General features: G+C 37.0%; 2 protein-coding genes across 2 annotated transcripts in view; one reads left to right on the top strand and one right to left on the bottom strand.

Annotated features, from left to right (window-relative positions):
- The window catches only part of LOC121415570 (focadhesin-like), a 57,467-nt gene extending 55,722 nt beyond the window's left edge, over window positions 1-1,745 (top strand). Inside the window, exon 34 of the mRNA XM_041608834.1 lies at window positions 379-1,745. Coding sequence (XP_041464768.1) covers window positions 379-452 — 74 coding nt within the window. The 3' untranslated portion in view covers window positions 453-1,745. The remainder of the gene's footprint in view (window positions 1-378) is intronic.
- A 2,710-nt stretch (window positions 1,746-4,455) lies between these two features.
- On the bottom strand, window positions 4,456-13,014 carry LOC121414782 (scavenger receptor cysteine-rich type 1 protein M130-like). Its single transcript, XM_041607839.1, has 4 exons — window positions 12,910-13,014; window positions 10,937-11,260; window positions 7,430-7,522; window positions 4,456-5,382 (listed from the first exon to the last, which is right to left on the bottom strand). Exons 1-4 carry the CDS (start codon window positions 12,995-12,997, stop codon window positions 5,063-5,065), a joined length of 825 nt encoding a protein of 274 aa, XP_041463773.1. The 5' UTR covers window positions 12,998-13,014; the 3' UTR covers window positions 4,456-5,062.
- Window positions 13,015-18,553: the final 5,539 nt, after the last annotated feature.

The raw sequence follows: 18,553 nt of genomic DNA, 5'->3' as shown, positions 1-18,553 counted from the left end.
GTTTGTCTGATCAGATTCCAAATAAATTCCATTAACATAGGGACCTGCAGTCTGACGTATGTATATATATATATATATATGATTCCTCTCAGTAATCACTTTGAAAGTTGACAGTTGAGTAGGTAATAGATTTTATACTAATTTTACTCAGCCATAAAAAATGTACCTCTTTTGAAACTTTCAAAAATCTTCTCAAAACTATTTTATTTAACTCTTAGCTCTGTATGCGCCTTGAGCACTCTACAGAGTGGATTTGGCGCTTTATAAGTCACATTATTATTATTATTGTTACTACTATTATTATTTCATACAAGTAATGAATTTCACTCTCTCTCTCTCTTTCTCTCATTCTCTTCTCGTTTTTCTCTCTGTTCACAGAATGCCTGTATGCATTGCGTCACTATGCAGAGTTCAGATCCAAAGCACAGTGGATGAAAGTCTTTGACAAGTGATGACCTCCTTGAGTCATTATCTTTTGGTTACCCGTTGGATGTAAAGTCATCTATGAATGATGGTGTAATTTTCTGGGTTGTCTCGGGTGACGTTTTTCCTGGATATACCATTGTTTGTTACTGGATGATAGATGCATGGTTAGTCCTGACGTAAAAAACTGAACTCGCAATGCAGCGGTTTCCACAGTGACCTGATTGCCATGTTGTCTATTACACTCTACCCTAAAAAAGTCTCTTATACTCAATAACCAGGTAGATGAGTATTCTGTAAGTATAGACTCTATCCAGACATGTATAGATATCTTGGAGAGTGATAAGATTGTAAACTTCTATATCAACCGTCATCTGAACGATGTGACTTTCACAGATTATTTGTTATAGGCTACTGAAATCCTTGCAACTGAATGGCTAAGAGCAAGTTTGTCAGTGAAATCAGCGACGTTTCGTTAGACACTCGACTTGCCTCAAACAGGGTTTGGTCTAGTTAGACCGGTGGTTGGAAGTACCAATGCTGCCTTTTTTACAGACATTTAGACACACATTCGAATGGTACAAAACAGTAGGAATACTCCCCAAGGAGTGGGGAATGTACTCATTGATTTGTGGCTTTGAAATCCAGCAATCACAGGTAATGAAAGGAAATTAAGTACACAAAGTGTACTCCATTACACTACATGTAGGTGTCTGGACACATTGAGTATCATGAAATGCATGAAATATTAATGTCACATGCCAAAGACAGAAGAAAGTAAATATGTTGTACATGTTCTAGTATTACAATACCCTTGTAACATAATTTCAGTTTTGCATATTTGCAGTCATATATAATAATGTATTTATTAAATATTGATGGCTCTCTTTTTCGCCTGAATTCTGGGAGTTCATCAAGGGATTCACATAAGGGATAATAGTTGATTAATACAATGAATTTGTCAAATAAAACCGAACAAAAATGAACCCAAATCATGCCATGTCATAGAAAAAAGTCATTACTGTATTTTTGCTCTTCTACTTTTCCATGTTCAGAAAAATCTGTTGTTTTTCAGAACTCAGTAAACTGCTTATAAGTGACAAAGAAGACTGTAATAGATCAAATGGAGATTTGACAAATAGTAAGATGAAATAGTAAATCCTGACATAAGAACAATCGGGGCCAGAAGGGTGTTTGACCTGGTGGTGTTTCATAAAGCTGTTTAGTAAGTTACCTATTCTTGCCTTAATCAGGTACCACAAAGTTTTTGTGGTGTTCCAACAAGGTTGAACAGTTTCCTAGAACCCAAATCAGTATAAGATTGTTAACTCTTAACATGCCACGCACACTACTAACCCAATGCCACAGTGCTAATCCGATGCTAATCCCCTGTGCCAGCCGCAAAACCCCCGTGTGCCACATTGATTTTGGGATCGCGAGTCGTATTCACTCCTTTCAATAGTCATGATTACAATTGCTTATAACTCTCTAACGATTAGTTTATCCACAAAATATTGTGTAGTAAAGTTGTAGGAAATTTCATACCCCTTATAATGGTGTCTTCATTATATAGATTGGTTATTATCTTTACCGCTAAAATATGAGTTGTATCAAGTAGTTCCATTTAGTGGAGTGTTTTGTATGGATCAAAAAACCTAGGTCTCTTCCCTCTCAGAGGCGGAGCCATATCTTGTAAAAAATGTAGAAATACTCGAAAAAGTCGAATGTAAACCGCTTAAGTTGATCTGTCAAAAAGCAGAGTTTGCACTGCACACAGTAGTGCTAATTACGGCATGCGTGCGATGCGCAATACAATGCAAAACGGCGTAACAATGATTGTAATTCCGAATGTGCGCAGTCATGCACGAAGCAGGCAAGGGTAGGAAACAATGCAAGCACAAAGCAATCAATAGTAGGCGTGCGAGCACGAGTGTGGCATGTTATAGTAGGATACGTAGCGTGCACGAAGCACTCAATGAGTTAATAACTATAATTTTGATGTAAAAAAAAATCTTGTTTTACTCCCAGCTGATGGGAAATGAAATGGTTGAAAATTTCACCTGGCACCCCGAGAAGAGGTTCTAAAGTCATTTGTAACTTAACCAGCATCTTTATGAAAGAGACCCATATTTTGATTTAATCATATATCTATGAAATCAACTTGAAGCAGACTTGAAATTAGACAAAACAATATTTAATCTACTTTGGCTTCAACCAATTTTAATTTTAATTTAGGGACAAAATAACCTTATTTGAATACATTAAATCCTTTCAAAAATTTTGGTGTTGATGAGATTAGGTATTACATAAATAAATTTTTATATTTTATTTATAAGAAATAAAATATGACAAATTTATCAATGCTTTGTGTACTTTGATCTCATTATTCTCCATTCGTGATATTAGTTAATTGAACAATATGGGTTTGAATAGGAATGAAAGTAAATATAAATCTGAGCAGTTCCATATAATAATTATAATAATAATAATAATAATAATAGAGGTATATTTACCCAGGGTAGCCACTTCAGTTCCGAAAACTGTTCTCCCAGCGGGCCCTGCTGTTATTATTACCCGGCTAAGCTAGGCTACCTATTCAGGTGCACACAGCTTTTTGAGGAATAACTTCCTGCCATAATTGAACTAACTTCCTGCCATAACTTCCTGCCATAATTGAACTAACTTCCTGCCATAACTTCCTGCCATAATTGAACTTACATAATTGAACTACATGTAGCTATTACATAAAAATTATGATGGCAAGGTCTATAATAATTGTAGTGCTGGTAATGAAGATGATTTTCACAATAACAATGATTCAATAATAACCAAAATAAGCAGACAGGGAGCTTATAAAGGACTTATGTCTGTCAGATAGGACACATTATGCTCTCCACGATCATTACCACAGCTATAGAATAGCTGCAAAGAACGCATTTAAAGGGATGATCCAGGCTGAAAATATGTACATATATTTTTTTTAAATAGAGTAAAATTCACAGAGCAAAATGCTGCAAAATTTCATCAAAATTCAATAATAGTGAAGTTATTGAATTTTAACGTTTATCAATATTTTGTGAAAACAGTTATATGCACATCGTCATGAATATTCATTAGGTGGGCTGATGATGTTATATCCCCACTTTACTTTTTCTTATGTTATTACATGAAATCATAAATGTTTCATTTTTCATACATGTATAAATGATATGTCTCCATTGTGATGAAATAAGTTGGGGCAATAAATAACTAATGCATTTGATCAGTTGCCAATCCAAATGTTTTAGTTCTCGGTAGGCAAAATTTGAATAAATCTAATTTACTATGATAAAATACAAAAGAACAAGTGGGGATATGACATCATCGGCCCACCTAATGAATATTCATAAAGACATGCCTAGAACTGTATCACTTTTGCTATGTACATGCCATCTACACCAACAAAAATTAAAATAATCATACATTTATGATTTTTGGTTGGAAAACACAATTTGCTTTTTTTTGAGCAATTTTGGGACTGACATGCGTTTACCAAATATTGTGTATTTTCATAACCCGTACCCGGGAAAATTTGGTCTCAAAAGATGCGCAAGATTTGATAGTAAAAAGTTAGCAAGCGGCACGGTAAAAAAAAATCACGCGGCAGCATAGCAGGCGTAATATGTCGACGGGGGTCAAATTGACACCCTCCCCCCTCTGATAAGGGTTAAAGAACAAATTCTGGCAAGGTACTCATTTGAATCACCTGGTAGCTGTTTCATAAAGTTGTATAACTAGTGACCCTTTCTTGTGACCTAAATCCATGCCAATTGAAATCCCGAATATATCACTTACCACAAGAAATATCACCAGTTGTTCGTAAACCTGTTCTTAACTTACGAACAGGTTTGTGAAACATTCACCGGGGTTAAGCGTGGATACGTAGATTAATGTCAAGGCAAAGGACACCACACAGTGCAATATAAACCTTAAACTCTGTGATCTATGTTCTGGTAAAACATCCACTAGATCACATCTTATAACAATATTAAATGAAGATGATACTAAAAGCATGATGATGATGATAATGATATAAATCACAATAATGATAATATACAACATTGATATATTGCTTAGTACAATGATTCTAAGCACTTCATACTACACGTATTACCTCGGCTTTAGCACAGCTACCCTGATCAGACACTGTAGCATTCAAGAAATTTCTTCCTCCCGAGTACCCATTTACTAGACTCGGCAGAGTGTTGCAAATGTAGATAAATGCCTTGCCAAAAGACTAGTGCTGCAGGGGTATTTAACCCTAGACCTTGTGGTTCAAAGTCTGGAGATTATCCACTGGGCCAAAATACATGATGATGATGATGATGAAGAGGATGAGGATGATGTTTATGGTGATGCAGGGAGGTTGGAACAGTAGACCTTGTTGTTTAAAGTCTGGAGTTTATCCACTGAGCCACAACACCTCTTATGATGAAAATAATTAAAATAGTGGTAGTGATGGTTGTATTGGTAATACATGTAATTGAAATATGTTGTGTTCACTAGTTGTTAGAATTAAAGCTACACAGTTTAGTGTGTGTCCTTTGAACAAATCAATTTTAACACTTCCAAGTTAAAACAAACACATAACAAAACAGTGTCACTCTACAGTCTGAACAGAAACATCTACACTTTGGATGTTGGGTTTATCTCTTGAAATATGTTTCTGTACTCCTTCAGTCTCATTTAGTTCCTTTTTGTTGACATCGGTCTCGCTTGCAGTGACCTCAAATGCACTCGTTGTGTCATCACTTTTACTTGCGTAGTCTACCTGTTTACTTGTTGATGCAGCCTCTGTATCAGCTGGGACATGACACTCATCAGCTGTACTAACATGTTGGCTAGCGGCATATGGATGGTCGTCAGTTTTTATTTCTTTAAGAGCAATGTCATCACCGACAACATCAACCTTGCTGTCTTCTGTGGATAAAGAGATATGCAATAATCATGAGATATTTTTTGAAAAGACAAATGTGCTTACTAACACAAAAGACCTGTAAAACTTATGACAAAATGAGAATATTATTGACAAGAAGATGGGATAGGATGAGAAGAAAAGGGAAAACAGAATAGGAGGATGAGAAGATGAAAAAGATGAAGAAAAAAAGAGAAGGAAGAGAAAGAAGATGAAGAAGAAGGAAGAAGAGGAGGAAGAAAAGAAGAGGAAGATGAAGGAAAAAAGGAGAAGGAAGAAGAAAAGAAGGAGAAGGAAGAAGATGAAGAAGAAAAGAAGAGGAAGAAGGAGGAGGAAGAAGATGAAGAAGAAAAGAAGAAGAAGGAGGAAGAATATGAAGAAGAAAAGAAGAGGAAGAAGATGAAAAGAAAAAGGAGGAGAAGAAGGGGAGGAGGAGAAGAAAAAGGAGGAGGAGGTATAAATGAAAAGTCGTTTTGATCAGTCAATCAAATTGACTTCCATTTCCAAAGAATACAAAAAAATTGCCTTTTAGATTTAAAATCCATATATTCGGTTACATTTCTAGGTTTATATCCAATTATTCTGATGCCAATTCGTCCAATTGCCAACTCGTGTACTATCATTTGGTCTACCATCAATTCATCCACTATCCACATGGTCTAATTGCCAATTTGTCCACTCACCATTTCGTATAATAACCAGTTGGTCCAATTACCTTATTTAGTCCATATACCATTTGGTCTACATGTAATTAGACTAAGTGTTGATTGTACATAATGAATGAAAGTGAAACAGATATTAGACCAACTGGTTATGAGACGAAATGGTCATAGATGAATTGGTGATTTGACAAAGTGATGATTGGACCAATTGTTTATTGGACCAAATGGTTATACGGAATGTTGATGGACGGAATGGCATTAGACTAAATGAAAGTAGACCATGTGATGAGTGGATGAGTTGGCAGTAGACAAATTCGCAATTTATCCATTTCTACACCTAATAATCATTCAATACACCTGATTTTGTAACACTCTCACTGACTATGGGACATATACCTAGACATCTTCTCTATCAGATCTTTTTATGGAAATAGTTTTTTATTCTTTTTAATTTAATATAATAATGAAGAAATGTAACTGTATGCAAACTAACCAGAATGGGTATAACTGTTCATCTGTAGTAGAGAAGTCTACCGTTACAGAATATTAATCAGATAAGAAATTACAATGTGAATAACCAAACGGCTGAATCAAATGTTTTCTTACGAGACAAAACATATTAACAAAAGTTTTTCGCTCAGTCATTCAATCGAGGAGTTAATACTGAATTTACATTCGAACACATCTCATTAATATGGAAGCTTAAAAGTGCCACAGAGATAGTGAGATAATTATCTTGGGAAGTCGACATCTTGATAGAAAAGATCAGATGACGAGATCCCGGATCTCATCATGTCGACATCTTTTAGAAGAGATGATCAGATGACAAGATCCTGGATCTCGTCATGTCGACATCTTTTAGAATAGATGACCAGATGACAAGATCCTGGATCTCGCCATGTTGACATCTTTTAGAAGAGATGATCAGATGACAAGATCTTCGATCCATGATCATGTCATCTGATCGTCTTTTCTAAAAAATGTAGACACGATGAGTTACGAGATCATGACATCTGATCATCTCTTCTGAAAGATTTGGACATGATAAGATCCAGGATCTCGTCATCGTCTTTTCGCTTGCAAGATGTCGACTTCCCAAGATATTTATCTCAACATCTGGATGGCACTTTTAAGCTTCCATACATTAATATTCCGAAAGGGTAGGCAACTCTGCTGTAGAAGTGAGTGACAAGGGGCAAAGCTTACCTATCTTACTTCCGATTTTTTTAAATTTCCACGGCTATACTAACTTACTAAACATATTCGCTCATGTCTATTCAGTTGTTTAGGCAGACTCGGCCAATATATATTATATCAATCATTTTTGTTTAAATTGTTATAAATAACACTTATTCTTAAACAGCGACTTGAATAATGCCATGCCTCTTACCTACAAATTTGACCATTTTAAGAAAGAGCATTAAGGAGATTGCAAATGCAATTATGATGATCAATTCCTGCCACATCGTTAAACCGTCAACGACTGAAAGTTAAAAAAAAATCAAGAGAAGTCGATTAATGTTAGACCACATGCCAATTTGATGACATTGCAAATGAAAAATCAAATTTGAAATTGTATTAATTGAACATTATCTTATCCATAGTTTGAATCTGTTTTATAATGAAGAATAACATTACCATAAAAGGACGAATGGGGCATTGTTTTATTATAATTAACGATTTGACTATTGTAATAAATGATCAGAATTTGGAACAAATTACATCATTTTCATCATCACCCCAACTTTATTTCTCTACACAAATGCACCCCCTCCCGAAAAAAAAGAAAAGAAAAAGAAACATTGACCCCCCCAAAAAAAAACCGAAATGATGAAAAAAAATGACAAAATATCCTACAATTCAAAACTGAGGTTTTTGCCAATGAGGCATGATACGAGGGTGACAAGCTTATATTAAAATCAGAGTATAAAAATGCAAAAATAAGAAAAAAAAATTTATATGCTAAAGTCAGTGTATCTTTTTAAAGATTTTTTTTATTTCATGTGGTAGTTTCTCAGTATGTGTGATCTGGAATGCATCGATTAGGGGCGTATTTTCAACGAGCGTTGGTAAGTCTTTTGGGGGGATGAGTGCACTGGCTGATCAAGGGGGGGACAAAGCTGGCATGTGCCCCTCCCCCCTTTGAGAGGCACAATTAATTTTTTTAATGTACAAATTACGTTAAAACAATAAATGTGCCCTCCCCCTTTGAAAGTGAAAACTATTTTTTTTTTTGGGGGGGGGTCACTTGTCAAATTTTTCTCTTGGAAAATCTTGAGTCCGCCCCTGGATGAGTGTACCAAGCAACGGCATGAAAACAGAAGAATATTTATTTCTAAATACTAAAAATATATATATTCTTCGTTATTATAAACAAATCTTGATTCTTTCCTAATTTCTTTGCCAAATGATGTATTTCGAACTCTTTATTTCGTATATTTCCCTTATTCTGCATGATTTATGTTGAGTATCTTTTTGACACATTCATCATCAGAATTATCATTGTGTCATAATCATAATGGCCTCATCAACTTCATTATGATCATTACGGTCATTATTCTCATCACTATCATCATCACCACCACCATCATCATCACCGATATCATCATCAGTACCACCATCATCATCACCAATATCACCACCACCATCATCCTCATCAGCATCATTTTCATCACCATTATCACCATCATCACACCAGTATCATCACCAATATCATCTCCACCACCATCACCAGTATCATCTTCATCAGCACCACCATCACCAGTATTGATCATCATGATCATCACCAATATCATCACCACCACCATCATCACCAGTATCATCATCACCACCACGTCCATCACCAATTTCATCTCCACCACCATCATCAACATGTCCATCATCACCAATTTCATCTCCACCACCATCACCAGTATCATCTTCATTAGCACCACCATCACCAGTACTGATCATCACCAATATCATCACCACCACCATCACTACCACCATCACCATCACCAATATCATCATCACCACCATCACCAATATCATTTTCATCACCATTATCACCATCATCACACCAGTATCATCATCACCAATATCATCTTCATCACCAGTATCATCTTCATCAGCACCACCATCACCAGTATTGATCATCACCACCAGTATCATCATCACCATAATCACCATGTCCATCATCACCAATATCATAATTATACACTGGGGCGTAACACTGGTCCGTGGCCAGGGAGGGGGGGGGGGGAAGAGCCAAAAATACCGGTCATATCATGGTATGAACAGGCAGTGGCGTAATGAGGCGAACATTTTTTAAGGGGGCCAGATATGGCGTATCGGGTAAAATTTATTGATTCAAATACGGGCGAGCGAAAAAAAATTGTAGAACTTTTAGGGGTCATGGCCCAACCCTTCCATTTGTATCCCCGTGCTATGTGGGTGGGGTCCGGGGCGGAGCCCCCAAAATCTCTTGATATTAAAGTCATTTTAAATTTTACAGATGGCCGCTATTTGTAATCAAATCGTGAGTATATACATGTGTATAGCGCCCTTTGGAACAAGTAGGCTTGTGTGGAAACAAAAAACTGAATTAATAAGATCTAAGAAAGTTTTAGAAAATCGGACAAATAATGAGAATGTTATGAACATTGGAATATTGCGATCACTAATGCTGTGATGTGTGATGTCACATGTGAAAAACTTTCCCTTTGATGGACTATAAAATTCTCCCGAAATATCTCTTTTACCGTTTTTTTAAGGGGATACAAAATCTTTATCCATAATGTATTCTTTGAAAACCCGTATAAGATGCCCTCCTCGAGAAAGAATACATGATCTACTGATAGATGCAATCAAAGAGGCGGTTTAAACAAATGGAAAGTTGTTCAAATGCGACATCACAAATCTTTGTCGCATCGCCAATACATTGCAATAACGATCTAAACTTCGGATGCTCTTAACGTTTTTATTATTTTTTCTCAAACTTTCATTGATCTGTTTCTTTGATTTTTCCGTTTTCGCACAAGCTACTCCTATTTTGTTCCAAAGGTTTAATTTTCCTTTAATTAAACACTTTTTCTTTAAATATAAAATCTAATTATGTTATAGATTTTGACATTATATTCAGTAAATGTTTTTTCTTCCTCAAATGTTCTTCTTTCGTTCCTTTTCCCACTCATTCCGTTTTTCCCTTTTCATGATTTTCCTTAGTTCTCTTTTCACTTTTCCCTCCCTTTCCTTTTCCCCTTTCCTTTTTTATTTTTCTTTCCTCTTTCTTTCTTTCTTCCTTCCTTCCTTCCTTCCTTCCTTCTTTTTTCTCAATGTTTTCTTTATATTCCCAGTGATATCCACCAGGGGGCAGCCTATCCCCTGCCCCCCCCCCCGCAAGTTACGCCACTGATTATACACAGGAGCTGTGACATGGGCACGCAGGGGCGACCGCGTCTTTTTGAAGTAGTGAAAAAATAGAGAAAAATAAAAAGAAATAGAGGGGAAATTGAATCGCCTTCAAAAGAGAGGCCTCGGTTTTGTTACTCTATATTATCCCTTTATTGAGAAAAAAATGATCATTTTGCCCCCCTCCCCCATCAAAATACCCTGGCGCCATAGGCGGCGGAAGCGGGGGGGGGGGACAGGGGGGACGTGTCCCCCCCTAAATTTGAGGAGGGGGGGGACGGTCCCCCCCTAAATTTTTTGTTGATGACCTTTTTTTTGGGGGGGGGGGCTTGTCAATTTACTTTCCTACGTCCCCCCTTAAAATTTTTGGGTTGAAAACCTTTTTTTTTTTTTTTTTTTTTTTTGCTTGTCAAATTTTTTTTGGTTGTCCCCTCCTAAAATTTGTGGCTTCCGCCGCCAATGCCTGGCACCACCCCTGTCATAAACCTTCATACGATACAATATCTACCTTCTTCATGGTCCTCTGGGTAGCAGATCACAGCCACATCATCCTCGTGTGTACAGGTGGTCGGTACCTCTTCCCAGTACCCATGACAATCATCGATGTGGAAGTCATGGTCGTGACAGTCTGCCCCGACGTATATAGGCCCAGAACCGTTGCCGAAAAACGCCTTCTGGAGCAGGACCTCCCCCAAATACAACTGTCTGCAGACAACGGTAGCCTCCTCCCAACCCCAATTTCTGCCACAGACCGTCCCCCAGACACCGTTGTGATAAATCTCCACTCGACCTTGGTTGGAATTGGAGATCCCATCAACCAGACGGATATCACCTAGAGATGGGTTACAACATTATCATCAATAAAGATTGTTAAGAAGAGGTACAAATAAAGTGGATAGAAATGCCACCCTGCCGGTATATAAGTTCCACTGGGTTGAACAATCATCCAATACTTCTACTTATTCTACTACCGCTACTACTACTACTATAGTACTACTACTACTACTGCTGCTGCTTCTGCTGCTACTACTACTACTACTACTACTACTACTACTACTACTACTACTACTTCTATTACTACTAGTACTATTACTTATATTATTAATACTACTACTACTACTACTACTACTACTACTACTACTACTACTACTACTACTACTACTACTACTACTATACTACTACTTCTATTACTACTACTACTACTTCTATTATTACTACTACTACTACTACTACTACTATTATTACTGTTACTACTACTACTACTACTACTACTACTACTACTACTACTACTACTACTACTACAACTACTACTATAGTAGTATACTACTGACTTCTACTTATACTAGAACTACTACAACTACCGACTTCTACTTATACTAGAACTACTACTACTACTACTACTGACTTCTACTAATACTAAAACTACTACTACTACTACTAAATTTTTTTCTTCTTCTCCATCACCTTTTGTCCCCCACGTATAGTAAACACGGGTATAACATTAGGAACACTGGCAAATTTTTGAACATGAGGAGCAGGACTGAGAGACATAAAAACAGTCCAATACCCTATCTTTCACACAGGTTGTAAATCCATTTTTATGTTTTATTTGCGTAGCTAACTTATTGTTCTCAACTTTTTTAAAAATTATTGTTCTATGCTTGTAAAAATTGTATGAACCCCTCCCCCTCCAAACTCTTGACGTAAAACAACGAAGCACCACAATATTTATTTTTAACTCAAATTACAGATTTGCCACTACTCTATATACTTACCCGATGACTTTAAACTGCAATCTTTAATACTACTTTTTCTTCACTTTACTTTTAATTAATACTCATCAGTGTGGTTTCCTAAGTTGTTAATGATGTTTCAGTTTTTACCATATTCTATCTCGATTTGCATATTGACTTCAAAATGTTTTTGCATTATCATGTATGATTGATATGCCCTTTTTTCACTTTCCATTACATCCCTCTTCAATACTTCCGGCTTTCAGAGTACTCTCCCTACACCTTCAACTTCTTTACCTGTCTATATACCTGCATATACCCCCCCCGTGTTTCCTGTTACTAATTAGGTTTTTTAATTTCTTCCTTTTTCCTTCCTTTGTTATTAATCTTTGGTCATGTTTTGAAGACGTTATGATTGTTATCACATGATGTATTTTATTATACGATATAGCATTTAACTCAATTCAGCTTTGGGCTGCCATGTGATTTCTAGTATACCTTTTCAAATTAAAACTACCACTTTCACTTCTTCTACATCTACTGCTGCTATTCATCTAATGCATGAATGTCCATCTTAAGTATTTCAAAACGACTTTCAGTGCCCTATATAAAGGAAAAATTGAAAACAAATAGATACATGTATTTGTATATATTCGTTCTCAATATTATGTTGCAATATTTTGCCAGCTTTTGCGAACAATAATCGTTGCCATGTCTTTTGTAAATCGTTGCAACGAATAGTGCTTACCTTCAACATGTTCCGTTTGGGCACACACCGAGCCAACATAAACCAAACACACAACCAGACATGGGAGCAAACCACTCATGCACTTCATGTTGAATGCTTATAGTAATCGAATTTTAGAACTATGATAACATATAAATGTATGTTATCGATGTCATAAACATGCCGTAGATATTCCTCACACGTACCAATCATCTACAAATAATGAATGGAGGGATCAGTCACACCTCTAATTTGTCTCAGATCTGAGGCCCAATAGAGCTAACTCGGGAAAATACTGGATCGGGGCACAAAACCTTTCTGAAATATGTAAAATATTCTTAAAAAGGATTCAACTCCATGTCCCCAATCAAATCCGACAAACACAACAAGTGGAATAGAAGAAGACTAAGGAGGTTATTTCCATATAAAGATACGTAAAAAAAGAGAGGATTTTCTTTTGGGATTTATAAAAGGAGGAGGTGTTCTCTGATGTGCCCCCTCCCCCGATCCATGTTTGATTGAGGGTCGATCCTTTTCGGTCATGGTGGTCTAGGTATGAATAAGAAGCTGCAGACTCGTTCACGAGTCGAGACATTTTGGTCTTGTTTGACCTTTTTTGACCTGGGGGCCCGTAACACAAAGCTTAACAATCATCGTAGAACACTATACTACGATTGATTGCATTGACTACAATGTACAATCAATGTGAAAATCAAGAGTACGATTAATCGCTAACTTTTCTGTTATCGGACCCAGGTTGGATTTAGCCCTGTTTGGTGTAATTGTAGGATACATATGTTTTATTGGTGTGACCGGGGTATTCTTTGTTCTTTGGACTTATAAATTTTTGGAAATATTGATTTAGAACTTCCTAGTCAAACGCTGTACATATCCCTGGGCCTAGCTCTGCCCGTGGGCTTTCCCCATAAATACCCACCTCCGGATAAATAATGATAACAGTTTATTATCAGTTGATAGTCTATATGAGTGTTCACATCATTCTAGATACATGCCTCTGACATGAGAGGGAAAACTAATAAAACAGCACAGATGTCTTTCAAGATTCCACATTTGCCTGCATGGGAACCGAATTGTAATTTAACACTTGCTGGAAGTTTGATTGCATTTGACAGTAACATTTTCCAAGGTTCAAAAAAAAAACATTTAGCAGTTTAACAATATTTGTCGTTTCCTAAAGCGTGAAATGCTGGGAAACAAAGCTGGGGGGGGGGATTACGATTTTTATTTTTTTGTTGTTGCTCCCCTCATGAAGCTAGGTGACTTTGTTATAGGGTTGTTTACCAACACTCTAAAAAATGGAATGTTAAATCAACATTTCAAAGGTGTGACAACCTTTTCCAAATGTTACATCCAACTTTGTTTAACGCTAAATCCAACATTTTAAGTGGTAAATGCAACATTTAGAAAATGTTGTCACTCCTCCAACCTTTCAAAATGTTGATTTAACATTTAATTTTTTAGAGTGAAAATCAAAGTGGGGTTTTCTTATTATTTTCAAATTGAGCTCCATTCCCTATGTAACGTGCATTAGGCTTCTGTATGACCATAATATGGATACTTTAGATGCTATGTCAGGGGCTCTTGCATAAAACTTTTTACCTGAGAAAACTCTGGTCAAAACTTAAAACTAAGGTTAGTCTGATTTCTGCCATTGACTTTAACACAGAGCAAAAACTCCGGTAAAAACAACCTGAGTTTTCTCAGGTAAAAAGTTTTATGCAACGGGCCCCAGATGTAAGACCGCAGTAGACCACTCAAAGCAGCTTTTATGTTGCACTGCCATTATTAAATGATTTTTGCTTCCACTTTAATGTAAACATGGGACTGTCTGTTGAATGGTCCAAGTGCAAGAATTTAATATCATATCACAATTCAAACATGATACGTTTATTAGGCATATTGATATCAGAGATAGGTGCTGTGTTTACTCATCATTTACAATCGTTGGGTTAAAATGCATCAAGTCATTAATATTTTTATAACAATTATAGTTAAAAAATTTATGAACGGTTTCTGTTTATCAATATTTCAGTGAACAGTGAAGTTCTATGCAGGATGATAAAAGCAGAGACTTAGGAAGCAATGATAATCCAGATGTACTTTTTTGATAAATCGATGATCATAATCATGTCATGTATACAGTGGCGTACCTCGAATTTTCAACAGGGGGGGGGGCAAAACCAAAAATTGGACAAGCCAAAAAAAAAAGGTCTTCAATCACAAATAAAGGATTTCGTAACAGAAAAAATATGATAAGCAAAAAAAAGGGGGGCAGAAAAGGTCTTGAAGCTCGTCAGGGGGGCAGGGATACGTCCTTTGCATGGGTTGTGACTCGTCAGGGGGGCAGACTGCCCCCCGTAGGTACGCTAGTGCATGTATACAACAAAACATCCATGCACAGTTCCCACACATTCATGAACACTAGTCAATTTCTTTAGCTTCATACTACCAACATCGATCGATTCTTATCTTTATAAGTTCATTTCATTGTATCATTAATTTATTGTATTTGCTGCGTATTTTCATGACCGAAATATATTTCTCAGTTGTGGTGAAAATGATATTGTAAACGTGTTAGTTCATAGGCTACCTTTTTGCTTTGCATATAGGCCCACCCTTTTTTCAATGGGGATGGGGGTGGGGAAAGTTGCTTGGATTACTAAAATGATTTCCCATCCCCTTCTCGGCCTCCCCCCCATGAAGAGCACGTGGACAATTAAAACATTTTGGCCAATGAAATCACTTTTAGATAAAAGAAAAGACCTTCAATTAAAAGTAAATGGTTCGACACTTTTCTCGAGAATTTGACAAGGATTAAAAAAAATATATCTCAGCTAAAAAAAAAACTGTTGGCATGTGAAATTTGCATTTATTTATTTTAGCTTAATATCTATTCACCTATTATTATTATTACAGGCCCCCTATTTTCATTATTTTGGGGGGTATTTATTTTTCAAAGGGACGGGGGTCACGCGAACCACTGAATTCCTAGTTACTGTCCTGAAAGAGCTATCGAGAAGGCTGGGCCCGGGAAAAAGAACTCTGCATCTTCCCTCCCCTGCCCGTCCCCTTCCTCTGTATCTCTCTCACTTCTCCGATCCCTCCTACCGGGCCCTCCGATCTAGGTTTCCTCCATAGCAGTGGCGTAGCTACGGGGGTCATGGGGGCACGTGCCCCCCTGAGATTTAGTGTGCCCCCTCCCCCCCAGGTGCTTCCTCTGAAAAAAAAATTGGCAGAGCAAAAAAAAGGAGAAAGAAGAAAAGAAAAAACGGAAAAGAAGAAAGACAGAAGAAAAACAATATGCCTCTGGCGGTCTCACCTGCATCACGCGAATCAATATAGCAGCAGTGCTGACTTTGAAAACTACTATAACTCGCACAAGCTGTTCAGTGATACTTGGTTACTCTTATGTCCATGTTTTATGAACTAGACGGTCAGACTAATACACTTTAAGATATGATGGTAATTCAACAAATACCCCCAACGTGGCCAAAGTTAATTGACCTTATATGACCTTTGACCTTGATCATGTGACCTAAAACTTGACAGGATGTTCAGTGATACTTGATTACTCTCATGTCAAAGTTTCATGAGTCAGATTCATAAACTTTCAAAGTTATGATGGTAATTCAACAGATACCCCCATTTTGGCCAAAGTTCATTGACCTTTGACCTTGGTCATGTGACCTAAAATGCGCACAAGATGTTCAGTAATACTTGATTACTCTTATGTCCAAGTTTTATGAACTAGACCAACATACTCTCAAAGTTATGATGGTAATTCAACAAATACCCCTAATGTGGCCAAAGTTCATTGACCCTAAATGACCTTTGACCTTGATCATGTGATCGACCTGAAACTTGCACAGGATGTTCAGTGATACTTGATTACTATTATGTCCAAGTTATGATGACATTCCAAAAACTTAACATTAGGTCAAGATTTTGATGCTGATTCCCCCAATATGGTCTAAGTTCATTGACCCTAAATGACCTTTGACCTTGGTCATGTGACATGAAACTCAGGCAGGATGTTTAGTAATACTTGATTAACCTTATGGCCAAGTTTCATGAACTAGGTCCATATACTTTCTAAGTTATGCTGTCATTTCAAAAACTTAACCTAGGTCGGGTTAAGATTTGATGTTGACGCCGCCGCCGTCGGAAAAGCGGCGCCTATAGTCTCACTCTGCTATGCAGGTGAGACAAAAAAAAGAAGAGGAAAATAAGAGGAGGAAGACAAGTGAATTAAATAATGTGAGGGGAAGACTTGCAAAAAATCCCAAATCTTTCATGTTACTATATAAAAATTTTTGCTTGCGCTTCGCGCCAGAACTGCCTGTTCAATGAGATTCAATATCAAGTCAATATACAAAACATATTTTAGCTCGGACATCGAGCTTTCATTATTTTTTGTTTCATTTACAAATTTAAGTGCTCTGTAAAATGTTCGTTTTACAGTCTACATATCATCATTAAGCTCACGCTGAGTGGTCACATTGCTTGATTTGCCAAGTTTCTGTACTATTCCATAATGTTCCGTTACACATGTATTCAGAATGCCCAGATTCAAGGTCTAAATCTAAAACATGCGCGATAGCCTGCATGTTCTTTATTGAAAATGAACTTAGATTATCCAGTATCACATCAGATTCTAATGACAATTATTGATATTCTGATAATCACAATCGCATTATTAATGATACCCAATTAACTATATCCTATGATTTACAAAATATGAATAGAGTGTCCTGCTAGGTCTAAAATCTCAATTTTATTCCTCTCGCGCTTTGCGCTCGCATCAATTGTTTAGTTACATACCTATCCCATTTATTAATACAAAAAGTGCTTAGAATGACCATTTCTTAGGTCGGAATGTCAAAACAAATTTGCTCGCGCCTCGCGCTTGCATTATTGAAATATATACCGTCTTCGTAGGTAACTGCAGTCCTTAACAGCGAGGTCCCTTTTCGATAATGCTAGAACAGTTAATAAATTTTTTTGCTCGCGCTTGGCGTTCGCAGTAATTAACATGTAGTTACTTCCGAATCGTGTTCAGGATCACATAACATTGCCCACAATATTAAATTTTCAGGACAAAATACATGAAAGTAAAAAAAAATCGCTCGCGCTTCGCGCTCGCACTTTTTATAAGGCTTAGTGAGATTATTTCATGTTTATGTTGTTTTACAAGAATAAAATTAAGAAGTGACTGATCGGGGAAATAGGTGAAGATAATTTCGGGCCCCATCCCCTATTGGCGAAAGTCGGATTCGCCCTTGTGACACCGTGATACACACACACCGGAAAAATGGTTCCCCCCCAGGAAAAAAATCCTAGCTACGCCACTGCCCCATAGAGATCTCTATGGATTTCCCATATCCATCCACACACCATTCCTGTCAATTTCTAACTTAAATACTGTCTTGTCTCTACTCGTGCTTATGTCATGTCATAATTTAGTCCTGTCTTATAAATATGAGACATGGGCATAATAATGTTAGGCCTATACATCGTCCTATGAAACTAATGACTATAGCCTACCCGGAGGGCCACTTCCATTGACGAGTGGATACCATGCGCGACCACGGGGTCCGTTGAAAAGCACCCTAAACACGTATTTTTCATACTCTGAAAATGCACC

The sequence above is a fragment of the Lytechinus variegatus genome, chromosome 5, assembly GCF_018143015.1.
Source record: "Lytechinus variegatus isolate NC3 chromosome 5, Lvar_3.0, whole genome shotgun sequence".
Lineage (NCBI taxonomy): Eukaryota > Metazoa > Echinodermata > Echinoidea > Temnopleuroida > Toxopneustidae > Lytechinus > Lytechinus variegatus.
This window is presented reverse-complemented; position numbering and strand designations above follow the sequence as displayed.

Coding starts and splice junctions, on each gene's coding strand:
- LOC121414782 (XM_041607839.1), bottom strand. CDS start 12,997: ATGAAGTGCATGAGTGGTTTGCTCCCATGTCTGGTTGTGTGTTTGGTT. Junction 11,261..12,909: donor CCAAACGGAACATGTTGAAG/GTAAGCACTATT, acceptor ACCCATCTCTAG/GTGATATCCGTCTGGTTGAT. Junction 5,383..7,429: donor TAAAATGGTCAAATTTGTAG/GTAAGAGGCATG, acceptor CTTTATCCACAG/AAGACAGCAAGGTTGATGTT.